Source organism: Furipterus horrens, unplaced genomic scaffold, assembly GCF_987537825.1.
Source record: "Furipterus horrens unplaced genomic scaffold, mFurHor1.1.pri manual_scaffold_10, whole genome shotgun sequence".
Lineage (NCBI taxonomy): Eukaryota > Metazoa > Chordata > Mammalia > Chiroptera > Furipteridae > Furipterus > Furipterus horrens.
In genome coordinates, this window is record NW_028327180.1 from 28,369,040 (window position 1) to 28,383,468 (window position 14,429).

Below are 14,429 nucleotides of genomic sequence, written 5' to 3' on the forward strand. Positions count from 1 at the left end.
TAAATAAGCATATCCTCAGGTGAGGAGTAAATATATATATACAAATACATATGAGGATTAAATAGATGTAAATACATATTTATATCACATACCTTTTCCTTGGCTTCTACAATGTTCTTTCCATGCTTTCAAGCAGGCAGTTAATCCAACAATTTCAACTCGATACTTGACTGAGTTACTTTTACATGATTTCAAAAAATCTTCTAGGTTCTGTATTCCAGAATTTAAATTCTCTTTCATTTTTTCCTCAATGGAAAATGACAGAGCATTCCATTTTTCCTCTTCTTTTTGTTCTTCCTTGGCAAATAACCTCTTCTTATTCTCTCTCATAATTATTTCAGCCTTTGTCTCCTGCCCCAAAAGGAAAGAAACATATCATGAATTTAGTTGGAAACATTCCTAGATAATATTTCATGAATGAGACAATATTTTTAAGTGTATATAGATTATTTTGACCACCATCCCATTCCTGAATAGGCACAATTTTAGTTTGTCTCTGTTTCTTAAAATGAAAGCCTCTTTTAATTGAAAACTCATGACAATTTAATTTAATGAGTATAGACTCCATGGAGATAATTTTTTAGGTTTCCTAGTGATCTCGATTATAAATCAAAGATTATAACAAAATCAGAAACACCAGGCCACTATTTTTCATGTCTCCATGCCCTGGTTCCTGCTGTTGTCTCTAGAACTGGTTTCCTCCTCCGTTCCTCCATGTCACCTCTCAATCCTGACTTGCTCTTCAGGATATTTCCTATAGGAAGCCTTTCCTAACTCTAAGACTAGTCCATGTGTTCCTCCTCTTCCTGGGCATCAAAGCACTAGCAAAGCACTCCTCACATGTATCGTATCTGTAATTTTACTTGTCATACGTCCTCTCTAGATTAATTTCCTTGAAACAGTGATGCATGAAAGTTGTTGTATGTCCCAAGCTGAAATATTAAGTTCATTATGTTTGACGAGTGAGTGAGGAAGTAGAAAGGAAATGAAGAAAAGGAGTGAATAGAAGAAACAATATAAATACAAATGATTTGCTCTATCTAGATATGCATTTCCAATTGATTTAAACACCACATGGAGCCACTTTTACCAATTTGGTTTATTAATAAACAAAGACGTGAGAAAATTGTATTCACAAGAGAATTCTGACCAACTTTCCACTACTCTGGTTAGTCATGAAATTAATATCTAAACTTTGCCTCTAACGAAGTCAGTTTTAGTTGCCATCACTTTCTCTGTGATTAACTCTAATCGTAAATATTGAGGTCTCCCAATATTTTAATCTTCCAAATGCACTGCTGTGGGTTAATTCAGCATGTTTCTGTCTCAATAAGACAAGGGGACCCCTGGCTCTCTTCCATGGAAAATGCTTCTATCTTGAATATGCACATTTATTAAACTGCTGCTAGAAGAGAACACATATATAGTGCTACGGGTAATTTTTTTTTAAATAATTTATTTGTTTATTTATTTATCTATTTATTTATTTTTAGAGAGAGGGGAAAGGAGAAAGAGAGGGAGAGAAACATCACTGTGTGGCTGCCTCTCACTTGTGCCCCCACCTGGGGACCTGATGTGCAACCTAGTCATGTGCCCTGACTGGGAATCGAACCAGCGACACTTGGCTTGCAGGACGACGCTCAATCCACTGAGCCACAGCAGCCAGGGCTACTATGGGTGTTTAATTCCCATGAGATTATTTAATTTCTAACAATGCAGAAGAAAAAAGCACAAAACTTTTTAGTCGTTATAACTTGTACTATGTAATGAAGATTTTTTGCAAACGACATTTTATAACATCAAGAAAGAGGAGGAGAAGGAGGAGGGGGTGGAGGAGGAAAAGGAGGAGAAGAAGGAAAGGAGAAGAAAAGGAAAGAGAGGGAGGAGAAGAAGAAGACAAAGAAAAGATGGAGGAGGAGAAGAAATGGCAGCAGCAGCTTCTTGGTAACACTAAATGAAACAGAAAAAGCTATAATTGGATGGTTTCGTTAATAATAAAATTGGCTATGAAAAAGGTCATCATGGCAAAGCAAAAAATAATGACCACCTAGCTGGTCTTGGGGAAATGGGTTTTTATGCTATTAGAATAAATGTCCTCATTTCTTCGTGGGCTTCCTTTTTTAAATTTCAGCTTTATTGAGGCTTACTTGACAAAATTGTAAGATATTTAAGGTGTACATTATGGTGACTTGACACACATATACATTTTGGAAGGATTCCCCACATTGAGTCAATTAATTCATCCATCACCTCATTTATTTATTTATTTATGTATTTTTGGTGAGAACATTTAACACCTACTCTTCGCAAATTTCAATGATGCTACAGTGTTATCAACTAGAGTAACCATGTTTTACATTAGCTCTTTACATTAGACAATATTCCTCTTAGAGCTGGAAGTTTGTACCCTTTTACCAACTCCCTATTTCCTCCAACTCCCAGCCCCTGGCAACTTATCTACTATCTGTTTCTAAAAGTTTCACTTTTTAATATTTTTTAAGATTCTACATATAAGAATTGTTTGTTTTATTTCTGTGAAAAATGCCATTGGAATTTTGATAGTGATTGCATTTATTCTGTAGTTTGTTTTAGGTAGTATAGACATTTTAATAATACTAATTCTTTCTTTGTTTATACATGGGATCTTTCCATTTGTTTCTTTTTTAGTTTCTTTCATCAATGTCTTATAGTTTTCAGTGCACAGATCTTTCATTTTCTTGGTATAATTTCTCAGTACTTTATTCTTTTTGACGTACTTGTGAACTGGACTGATTTCTTAATTCCTCTGACAATTCATTATTAGTGTATAGAAATAAAAGAAACTTTTGGTATATTGATTTGTACCTGCATCATTAGTGAATTTACTTATTGTTTCTAACAGTTTTTCAGTGGAGTCTTTAGGGCTTTGTTGCTGTTATTTGTAACTATACTATCATGTCATCTACAGTGACAGTTTTACTCTTTTCTTTTCCATTGGGATGCCTTTTATTTCTTTTTCTTGCCTAATTGCTCTAGCTGGGACTTCCAGTGGCAAGAGTGGGCTTTCTTGTCTTATTCCTGATCTTAGGAAAAAAGCTTTCAGGTTTTTACTTTTATTATTATATAAAGACGTTCTTTCTCTCTTATTACAGTCTTTGACTTAAAGTCTATTTTCTCTAGTATAAGTATAGCTACTCCCCTGGCTGGTTTGGCTCAGTGGATTGAGCGTCGGCCTGCGAGCTAAGTGTCGCTGGTTCGATCTTCCAGTCAGGGCACATCAGAGAAGGAAAACTCTGACTCCAATAAACCTCCGCTGCCTTGCGGCATACCTCTTCAGGGGAAAGGCTAAGGGAGTAAACCCCGACAGAAAACCCGGAGCCGGAGTCCCTAAGGCGGTTTGACGTTGTAGTCAACACCGGCAACTCCTGCGGCGCACCTGAAGCCAAGCTGTATTGACTCCGTCTTTCCCTTGGATCCTTCAGCTGCGAAGAGAGGGGGGGTCTGCTGCATGGGCAACAGCAGACCCTCCATATCACCCTGCCCAGGCTCTGTAGCTTCAGCTTCACTGGAGAGGACACTCCAGCGTCATCGCAAGATGTCGATTCAACACGGGAGGAGACAGATACCGTGTCACTCCCGAGTTGGACTGCACAGCCATTCTCGGCGGTGCAGATAGACTCTTAAGAAGCTACACCATCGTCTCTCGAGACGGACGGCTGCCGACGATAAGTATAGCTACTCCTGCTTTATTTTGGTTTCCATTTGAATGGACATCTTTTTCCATCCTTTTACTTTTAGTCCCTGTGTCCTTAAAACAAAAGTTTGTATCTTGTAGGCAGCATATAGTTGGAGCTTTTGCTGTTATTCATTCAGCCAGTCTACATCTTTTGAATAGATAATTTAGTCCATTTACCTTTAAAATAATTATTGACAGATAGTGAGTTACAATTACCATTTTTTACATTTTTTTTTCTGGCTGATTTTATAATTCCTTTGTTTCTTCTCTTAGTCTCTTTCTTTGTGATTTAATAATTTTCTATAGTGGTATTCTTAGATTTCTTTCTTTTTATCTTTTGTCTATGTATTATTGGTTTTAGCTTTGTGGTTACCATTTGGCTTATGCAAAACATCTCACACTTATTTATGTTATTAGATTGTCCACCTGGAGCAGGCCAGGGGGAGAATATGAAGATGAGAAGACTGGCCTAAGGCAGCAGCTTTTAAAGTACAAAAACTAGCCTCTTTCAGAGAAAGAATGGAAGATAGGTATTTTAGTCTGCTGCCTCCGGCTAAGCCTTGGGGGATAGCTAGGCAAGCACAGTGCAAACCTGTTAAAAACCATGTCTTTGTTTGCTGTACTATTGTGAGTCTTGTGGAAGCAAGCCCCACTAGCATTCAGAGTAGAAGTTTTGGGGGCCCATTATAAGTTTGGGTACTAAATGTTGGGTCTAAACCTTTCCCTCCTGAGGGGGACAGATGAGAATTGTGAGTTCCTTCCTGATTTTACAGGGTGGGACAAAAGTAGGTTTACAATTGTGAGTCTGTGAAACACAGTTTATCCTTGTACTGTTATTTATTAATTATTATATTATTTTCTGTATGAACAACTGCAAATTTACTTTTGCTCCACCCTGTATGTCACTATGTCAGAGGTGGGGTTTCCTGCAAGAGTATGTCTCAGCCTCTTCCTCTTTTGTTGAGTGCTTTTCTCATTCACCCAATGTGTAGGAGTCACTCAGCTAATTTCTGGATTTCCTTCAGAGGGAATTATAAAGGGAATAATTAAGATAGCTATAAATTCACTGTGTCCATGGGAGGAGGTAAGTTCAGGAATCTCTTATATTGCCATCTTGAACCAGAACTACCAAAGAGCTATATTTTTATGTTATTTCAACATTTCTAAATCCAAGCTCTTAGCACTTAATGTCTTATTATATGTGTGTGTGTGTGTGTGTGTGTGTGTGTGTGTGTATGCAGGTTAGACTATCTGAACAAGTAAATAATAGCTGATCATATATATATACTTATATTTATATAAAAGAAACTATCAGAGACTGAACAAAAATTGGCTTAAGAGACAAAAGAAATTAATAAAACATTTTGATAGAATTTATAGAACCTACAGTTGCCTTTTTGCTCTTGGATTCCCTGTAATTCTTCTTTGGCTTGATATTTTGAGTTACAATGATTTTGGAAGAGGTTGATTCTAATGAACTTCCATAAAATCGTTGAAAAACATGATACTTTTGCACACTTCTAAGAATATATGGATCTCTAGATTTTTCTGAAAAAGAAAAGACAAATGTAACACAATTATATTTTTTCAGTAGTATTCTCACTAATTATTCACATTATCCCATCCAAACACGCACATTTTTTTTTAGTTTGAAACAATAATTTACTGTTCATATTTGTTAAAGAGGGAATATTTAACTCAGACTCTCTCTTTTTTTAAAAAAATTTATTTATTTGTTTGTTTATTTATTTATTTTTAGAGAGATGGGAAAGGAGAAAGAGAGGGAGAGAAACATCACTGTGTGGTTGTCTCTCACTCGCGCTCCCAACTGGGACCTGGCGTGCAACCTAGTCATGCGCCCTGACTGGGAATCGAACCAGTGACCTTTGGCTCGCAGGCCGACGTGCAATCCACTGAGCCACAGCAGCCAGGGCCTCAGACTCTCTCTTACCTATAGAATAATTCCTTACTTTATATAAAGGATGTAAGTGACAAAGCACTCTTTCACTGTTTACTTCTCAAAACAAATATCAGCGTGCTATGAAAAATTACAGATTCTGGGAATTACCTCTGTCATGTGCCCTGTGAATAAAGTCAAGAAGAGGAAGGTTGAGGCAGAGCCAAGTAGATATCCATTTAGGAAATTCTGGCTTTTTGTATCACTTGATAGAAAAATCATTACTGAGATCACAGCCACAGAGTCAAGAACTTGGCAGATGAGAAAAACTTGCACTATGGTAAAATCCAATAACATAGGAAATCTTAACAATCAAGATGTGACTTACTCTTTTACCAAAGGAAAACTATGATACTCACCTAAAGGGAATAACTAAGCTAGTTCATTTTTCCATGTCTATCTACATGTATCAAATTAAACTGTTTTGAAAGATGTTAATGGTTAATCTAAAAGATCCCCTCTTATCCTGCAGGATCTTGGTAGTTGTTTATATATGCAGCCTGATAAGTATTTCATACAAGCAGGCTTACTATGCACACTCCTAGATTCTTCTGAAAGTTAGTTTTGTCACCTTGAAGGAGGGTAGGAGTGAGCATAGGGGTAGACAAAGGTGAGATGAAAACAAGGAATGAATCAAGAACCCAGATCCCTAATTCAATCTCTGTTGATCTACCATGAGCAGTTTCATGAGCATCCTTTTGCAGTTCCTACCATCGTGAGCATGAAGGCAGATGGAATGCTGGCACCTGTTACACGTAGTCACCTGGGTAGCATGAAAGCAGCTGCAATTGCTTAAAAGACTATGGTATCAATATTTTTTTAACCTTGAGGAATACACAGATTTCTTCAACTACAAACCATCTTTGCTTAAGACAGCTTCTAACTGTTGTGGGAAAAAATGCCATGTTTGTACTTCCTCCTAAGACACCTGCATATATATGAATGTCTGTGAACAGAAGGGGACTTTTTCATTACCATCTTTGCTGACATTCATCTCAGCATTTTCTAGACTAGTCTTACTCAAGAAATATAATTGGTGGCAGATAATATGCAAATATTTCATTATGAGATAAAAGGTGAAGAATATCATTGATTTTAATTTATTTCACCAGAGTCACAGAGCTCACCCTCAAATTGGCACTTTGTCCTGTCATAGTCATCACTGAGGGGTCTGTGTGAATGCCAGTGTATAAGTTCATCAAATTCCCTGTGTTTAACCAGTGAGGTTACACTGGGATCATCCCTGTGAGATAAAAAGAAATATCTTCATGTTTTAAAGTTCATGCTTTCAAATATAACATAACACAGATTACACATTGTAATAATATTTTTAGAAATCATAGCCCCCTTTCCTCTTTCTGTGATATGATGTAAATGGTTAAATTCAAAGAACAGTTAATTAGAGCTTAATAACCCAGAATCCACTCCATGTTTTTAACATTCCCATCAACAAATATTCATTTATTAATTTATTAAAAACATGAAGCTGCAGTAATTTTACTCCAAGATTAAAGCCATATTTTAAAAAATGGGAGAACTATAATAGAACAACAAAAAGGAAATTTAAAAAATTTTTTAATATAAATAAATAAAAATTTGATATTAAACTCATTATGGGTTACAAACATGTATTACATCTAATATACTCTAATCTGTTACATTTCCAAGAATCTTTAATGAGTAATTCTCCATTCCACACAAGTACGAATAGAGTCACTTTTGGCCCTATACCTCTTTAGGAAAGGCAAATCTTTCAAAATGTCTCCAGCAAATTTATCAACCACCTCAGATGACATTGGAATAAAACCCAAATTGGGGATCTTTTCCTTGGAGGTGTCTGTAAAATAAAATTTTAAAACAAGGTCAAATGTGAAACTTTCATACAGGGCTATTACACATTATTTTCTAAAACTTTACATTAAAAAAACATTTTCCATTGATCTTATTTGTGTTTATCAAATCCAGCCCTTCCTATGAAACTATTTCTCGCATTAAAACATTTTGGAACATAGCAGAGTATAAAATATGGGTATCATTTAAGTAGGTAGGCAGGTAGGTAAATAGGTAAGTAGATATTATATTTATCATATATATGATAGCTGGCAAATTAAAGCTTTTATTTAGTATCTGGTTCTTAATTCTAGGTAACCTGACATTGCTCTCTGCCCGTTACCGACTTGGTGTTCACTGTTTCTATCTTTGCCCAAAACCCTCCTACTACAAGTTCTCTAACTCTCTGCCTGAGCACTTATCTTACCACCCACAGGGAGCAGTGTTAAGAATTTAATGCTCAAGAGATAGCCCTCAGCAAAAGACTGAGATATACCCAGTAAAATTTACCTGTAGTTGCCCACAGTGGAAACCTACTTATTCATATGTCCTGCATTCATTTTCTTCTCTTCCTTACCTAATCTTACCACCACCTTCTTTGATCTTTCTGAGATCAATAAACTACTTGCACTCAAGTTTCTGTCTGGTGGAACTCATTCTGACAGAAGGAAGGAGGGTATATGTATTGCGTATTCCTTCTCCATATCATGAAAAATATCCTTATATAAATACACCCCAAATTCTCTTTAGCTTTTCTCATATTCCTTCTGGGATCATTTTCTTTTTCCTCAAATTCATCATATAGAAACATCTCTTCTGTGGACAATACTTTCATATCTACAAATTTGGTTATTTTAAAATGTAAACAATGCTTTATAGTATTTTGTTATTTTCTCATGTTTCAAATCTCATCTTATTTCTTTAAGTGTTTTTAAACATATATATAGTATATTTTACATTTGATAATTATAAAATTTGAAGTACTTAAGAGTTCTAGTTCTTTAGTTTATTGTTTCTCTTAGGGCTTATTTCCTTTCTTGTTTTATAAATTTGTATTTGCACTAATATTTGGCAGAAAACCCTATAAAACCAGGGTTTATGTTGTGTTCCTCTACGGAGAATTTTCCAGGTTCCTTTGCCCACTCAAAGTTCATTTCTGGCTTAGAGTTGTCTTGGCCCGCCTAACAGAGTTCATTGGAGTCCCAGATTCTTGGAAGGGTGGATCAATAACCAGAAACTGAGTGATTTCCTTGGTTTTACTAAGAGAGCCGGCTTGCTCTTTATTTTTGGCCCCTGGGATTTCCCTTCATTGTTCTGAGCTTAGCTATAATTATATAAAAAGATGTTTAGTGTCTCTAATCCAGCAACTCAGTAGTTTCCCCACAGGAGATTATCATTTGATATATACTGCCAAATTTCTGAAAATGAAAGTTATATATATTTGGCTTAAAAAAAATAACATTAGCTAGGAGAAAAACATATGACACTTCAAAACTATAATCAAGCATATTATCTAGATGATATGACAACAAAGGCAATTTGTTACTAAATTGCATAGTGTTAGAAAGTTATTTATACTTGCAGCATTTAGTTAGTGGTTGTTCATAAACATTTTGAGAGAAATGATGCTTTTATTTCAGATTAATTTAGAGATTTATTACCTTTGATTGGTAATGAATTCTTTTTAAGAAAATTAAGTTTTGTTGTTCTCAGAGGAAACGACTTTCCAACATCAAACTTTCTGACCAACTTTGATACAGCATTCCAGAGATATTCATAATCCTTCATAATGACATTTCCCAAATTCAAATGAAGGCCTATATAATAGTTAAAAATACTAAATCTTAAAAGTTATTCATGCACACATAAAAACATTCATTTTGACTAAATTCATAGAGTTCTGAAATACTTGAAAAACAGTAAAATTTTCAGCAAGTTCCACACTGCACCTAAATGAAAATGGTATCTAGTGTTATGAGATCATACATTAAAATTTTTATTGTTTCCTTATTTTAAAACTAAGTATTAAAAAAATTTTTGTAACTACCTTAACTAACAATAACAAATGGTGAATATCTAATTACCATTTAAGTTAATAAAAAGGTTATTCCACACATTGTTACAGAAACAGGGGTGTTCCAAAAAAACCCCGAGTTTGCGGCTAGGGGATGGGGAGAAGGAAGCAGCTTTTAGAATGCCTCCACATGCCTGAGGCTGGTGGCTAGTGTCTTTTTTATGCAAAATGGCTTTAATGCATCCAAAGCCTCAGGTGGATAGGAGGGGACTTGGACCAGGGGACGGTATGGAGAAAGCACACAGAGCCTATGTGGGGTTCTGTGAATGGTCAGAACTGTTTGCAACGCCCACTGCATCAGAGGACGTAGTCAGGGATTTAAACATAAGCGGCAGATATTTTAGCCAGTCTGACTGTGCGGATTTAACTAAGGCTGAGGCTGACTGTGCGGGTTTAACTGGGGCTGGGGCTGACTGTGTGGATTTGACTGAGGCTGAGGCTGACTGTGCAGATTACAAAAGGACTAACTATGCAGTTTCCAAGGAGGCTGAGAATCCATGAGGTTCTGGATTAAAAGCTGGTGGACCCCATAACACAGACGAGTCTCCCCAATCAGAATTAAATAAATGATTGGCAGCTACTGGTAAAGCTGAACTGTGTTTGGAAAGTAGGGAAACGGTTTCTCTAACTTTCCTAAAACTAGCCTGGTTTGGTAGCGGGGGGAGGCAAGGATATGTGTTTATGGGTGTTTTAAAGAAGATAAGACTTAACAACAGAAATCCGCAAATAGCTAAATCTATATAACTGTTAAATAAACAATTCTTTTTCTTTTCACTGAACTCTGGTATTGAGAGTTATAATTTTGGCGGCGGGCAATCGGGCCCCTAACTAAAGAGCCCGTGGGTTTGTTTTCAATTGGAGCAGCCCAGGGGTTCTGTAACAACATAACTTTACAACCAATAAAACTATGATTTTTCAGAAATGAGCAAATTTATAAAGGATTGTTAAACATATATGCAGCCAATTTATTTCAATGCTTGCAAAATGAAAGAACCAAATCTAGGGGTCAAAGAAGATACAATAATGCTCAATCAGTTGTAGTTCTCTTAAAATAAGTTTTATTTTTTTACTATTAAAAAACAACAGAAAAGTAATTCTAAGAAAAGAACTCAGAGAAAGAAAAACAAATCACATATAATTATTGTGTAAATGAGCTTTATCTTTTTTTAAAAATTCCCTAAATATTTAAGAGTAGTAGGATGATTACATTAATTAGAGTAAATATTATGGGAAAATGTTATGCATATATTTAAATAAAAAAATTCAACTGTTAAATTAATAATTTTTCAAAAATATTTGTGGAGTAATATTAAGTTAAGAGAAGTTTTAAAATATAATACTCACTCTAACTGCTACTAAAGAAAACATACATGTGTAAATAATGAATAAAAAAGAATAATTGCTATGTTATATTAATATATTGGAAATACAGGAAAATAATTTTCAGGTTTTAAATTCTTAATATTGTTTATCTCTGGATGAAAGTATAATCATTGTAATATACTAAAGTCATACCTTGAACATTTTCATTTTCATAGTAAAAAGCAATATTCTTCAACAAAAGCTCATCACTTAAGTCACAAAGGTGAGTTAAATTCAGGTTCCAAAATTCAAAAGTATTTATATTATTTAGGATAAAATATTCACACCACTTTTTCTGAAAATTAGAAATAAAACCAAGTTATTGACAATTTCTGAATTAGCAATAAGCTATAATATGACTTCAAAATTTCTATAATCCAACTGACAGGTAAATTGGCAGGGCTCTTTCCAATTCTTAATGCAAGCCCTTTCATTCTGAATATTTATGAATACTTTATACCTTAAAGAGTTAAAAAATAAAGTTAAACTAAAAAATAAATAGTTCTTTATTCTGAAGCCGAGAAATCCATATTCGAGTCTTAACAGCATTTTTTCTTACACTGTAATCCACAGATACAGTCCCAGAATTTCAGAAATATTTTTCCTTTCAAATGTGCCTCTGTTCTTTACTTAGGTTTTAGTGTTTTAAAATTTTACTTTCAGGTCAAAAAAGCATAAAAATAAAGAGCATTTGATTGTTCAGGGATCTAGAAGATGCTGAGTCCCTCAAACTCAAAGATCCTCCTCTATTCTACACTGATGGTGCACCTCCCGGGTTTATGATATGAGGCTACGTTCCCACCTAACACAGGGAGAATGTCTTCACCGACCACCCTTAGCTCAGAGTAGTGTAGACATGAGGAAGCAACGTCAGCATGTGAGAGCCCAGTCTTCTGCTCAGTCAGTAATAGTGTTTGGGTAGTGAACTTCAAAGGAGGAAAACTGAGGCTTTTCTACTCCATCCTCCCTTAATGATAAAACACAAACACTTTCCAAATGTGAACAACTTATTTATCTATATCAATGTGGAACTTTAACCCAGCATTATCCAATAAAAATGTAACATGGGCCATCTGCACTTGGGGAACACAGGTCCTGGGTATAGAGGGAGACTGGGCACAGGCCTGGAGTTTGGTTTTTATTGGGGTTGAGGGTGGAGGCCTAGACTTTGGTGGGCTCACTCTAAAACATAAGAGCGAGAACTTAAAGCATGGGAAGATTAAAAAACAAGCAGTGCAGATGGTGAGTTATAGAAATCATCCAAGATCTCTAAAACAAAGAAGTATGGGGTGGTGGTGTGGGGAGACACCCTGGCTATTTGCATAGTTCTGTGGTGGGCCAAGTGTTTATTAGACAGAGCTCTCTTGAAGTGGATGCTTCTTTGAAATGGGTGCCCAGGCGATCAAAGCCTAATTCAGATACTTATATTAAAAAAGAAAAGCCAACTGTCAGGGTTTACACGTGTTTGTGGTGATGCTGGCATAAACAAACCTACTCCATTGTTAGCCATTTAAAGTACAGCACATACAGTTACAGTAGCTGGCTATACCATTTGTGTTCATTAAATGCCTTCTGTGATGTTAGCCCAACAAGGAAATCACCTAATAATGCATTTTTCAGAACTACCTCTGTTGTGATTCAGGGGTAACTGTAAAACACTAAAGAGATTTGCATGGAACCATAGAGCGATGGTTCTCAAACTTCAGCATAAACCTCATAAAGGTTGTTATATAAAACACAGGTTGCTGGGCACCATCCCCAAAGACAGATTTAATCCATCTGAGGTCCAGCCGAATACTTTGCAGTTCTACCAAGTTCCCAAGTAATGTTGATGCTATTGGTCAGGGAACCGTACTTTGAGAATCACTGCCATGCAAGCCCCCCACCCCACCCTCGGTCCCACTCTACTAATCCTCCCCCCATGATGCTACTGAGTAAATGGCAATATGTGAAAAGAGTACAGCAATTGTTCCTCATTTTGTTCACATCAAGTGCCTCTGCGTGGTCTCTAAGTGTCAAGATTTGAGTAAACTTGAAACTCCCTTCAGTTTGCTCCGTGTTCCTCCAGAGGCCTCAGAATAGGTCTTTTACTGTGAAAATTTCAGAGGCTACCTGAAGTTATCCAGCTATAGGGTGTTACCAAAATGAAGCACAGAGGGTGGGAAAGAGCAGAGGGATGCTTGCCTGTGGGATAATCAACTGCTTCCCACATCAAGAGAGCAGAGGATGGTGGGAAGAGCACCGATTTGGAAGCTGAACAGAGATGAAGTTAGATCCCAACTTGATCATTTATTAGCTGTACTAATTGTCCACGCAACCTCTCTGAGCCCAAGTTTTTCATTTTTAAAATGAGAACATGAGAGGAATTTATGTCTAAACAAGGTGACACAGGTCCACACAAAGCAGGTGCAGCATAAATAGTAGCTGTTCCTATCACGCGCTATAATCCATTCTTTCCTAATTACAGAAGCAAGTGCACCTCTGCCTAAGGAAACCCACTAGATCCCATCCCCACTCACCTTTATTTCCCTGTATTTTCATCCTATCCCCTCTTAAATTTATAATCAGCATTTAAACATGCTCAATCTTTGCCACATTAAAAGCCCTCTTAATTAACCCACTTTCCTCTCCAGCTTTGTCTTATGTCACTGCACTTATTCTCAACTTCACATGTAAACTACTCTTCACCTGTATTTCCTCCCTTCCACTCACTCTTGAATTTGCTTTAATACACATTGTGCTTCCCACCACTCCATTCATGTCTCTTAATTATGATCAACAGTGAGCCCTATGCTATTAAACCCAAAGTATTATTTTTAGTCCCCAATCTCCTACAATTCTCTACAGAATTTAATATGATTACCCACAGCCACCTTTAAAAGGCCCAGTTCCACTGATCTTCAGAACAACTCATTTTCCTGGATTTCCTTTCTATTCATCTAAGCAGCTTCTTCTCAGTGCCTTTTTCACTCAACCTTTCCTTAACTACTTAATATTGGAATATCTCAGGTCTCGGTCCTAGGCCCTCTCTTCACATCTCTCTCCCAAAATAATTTCATCTACAACATGACATCAATTAACATCATCTGATCTCTCCATTTGGATTTTTCATTGGCACCTCAAATTCTGTATTTCCAAAACTGAACTCATGATCTTCCTCTGCAAGTGTCCTTTGTAAAATGGCATCACTCCCCAAATACTCAAGTTAGAGATTGAGAGTCACTTGACTTCTCCCCTTCTCACATGCCCCAAACTCAATCACTAAACTTGTCAATGCTACACCTTAAGTCTTGAAATTACCCACTGCTATTCATCCTTATTTACCACTTCTGTAAGCCCTAACATTCACAACAGGTAAGTGAACTAAGGTAATAATCATCTAACTGGCTTCCCCAAATCCACTGTTTTGCCTCTACAACGCAATCTCTGCACTGTAAGCCAGAGAAAAATTTTAAACTGCAAGCACTACTCATCTGCTTGAATGATACTTA

The 14,429-nt window shown here is 36.3% G+C and overlaps 1 protein-coding gene across 1 annotated transcript in view; it reads right to left on the bottom strand.

Annotated features, from left to right (window-relative positions):
• LOC149999409 (putative ATP-dependent RNA helicase DDX60) overlaps positions 1-14,429 on the bottom strand; it is a 90,929-nt gene that overhangs the window by 51,699 nt on the left and 24,801 nt on the right. Inside the window, exons 9-14 of the mRNA XM_090288843.1 lie at positions 11,092-11,233; positions 9,164-9,319; positions 7,404-7,509; positions 6,800-6,915; positions 5,103-5,263; positions 93-351 (exon numbers count right to left, since the gene is read on the bottom strand). Coding sequence (XP_090144969.1) covers positions 93-351; positions 5,103-5,263; positions 6,800-6,915; positions 7,404-7,509; positions 9,164-9,319; positions 11,092-11,233 — 940 coding nt within the window. The remainder of the gene's footprint in view (positions 1-92; positions 352-5,102; positions 5,264-6,799; positions 6,916-7,403; positions 7,510-9,163; positions 9,320-11,091; positions 11,234-14,429) is intronic.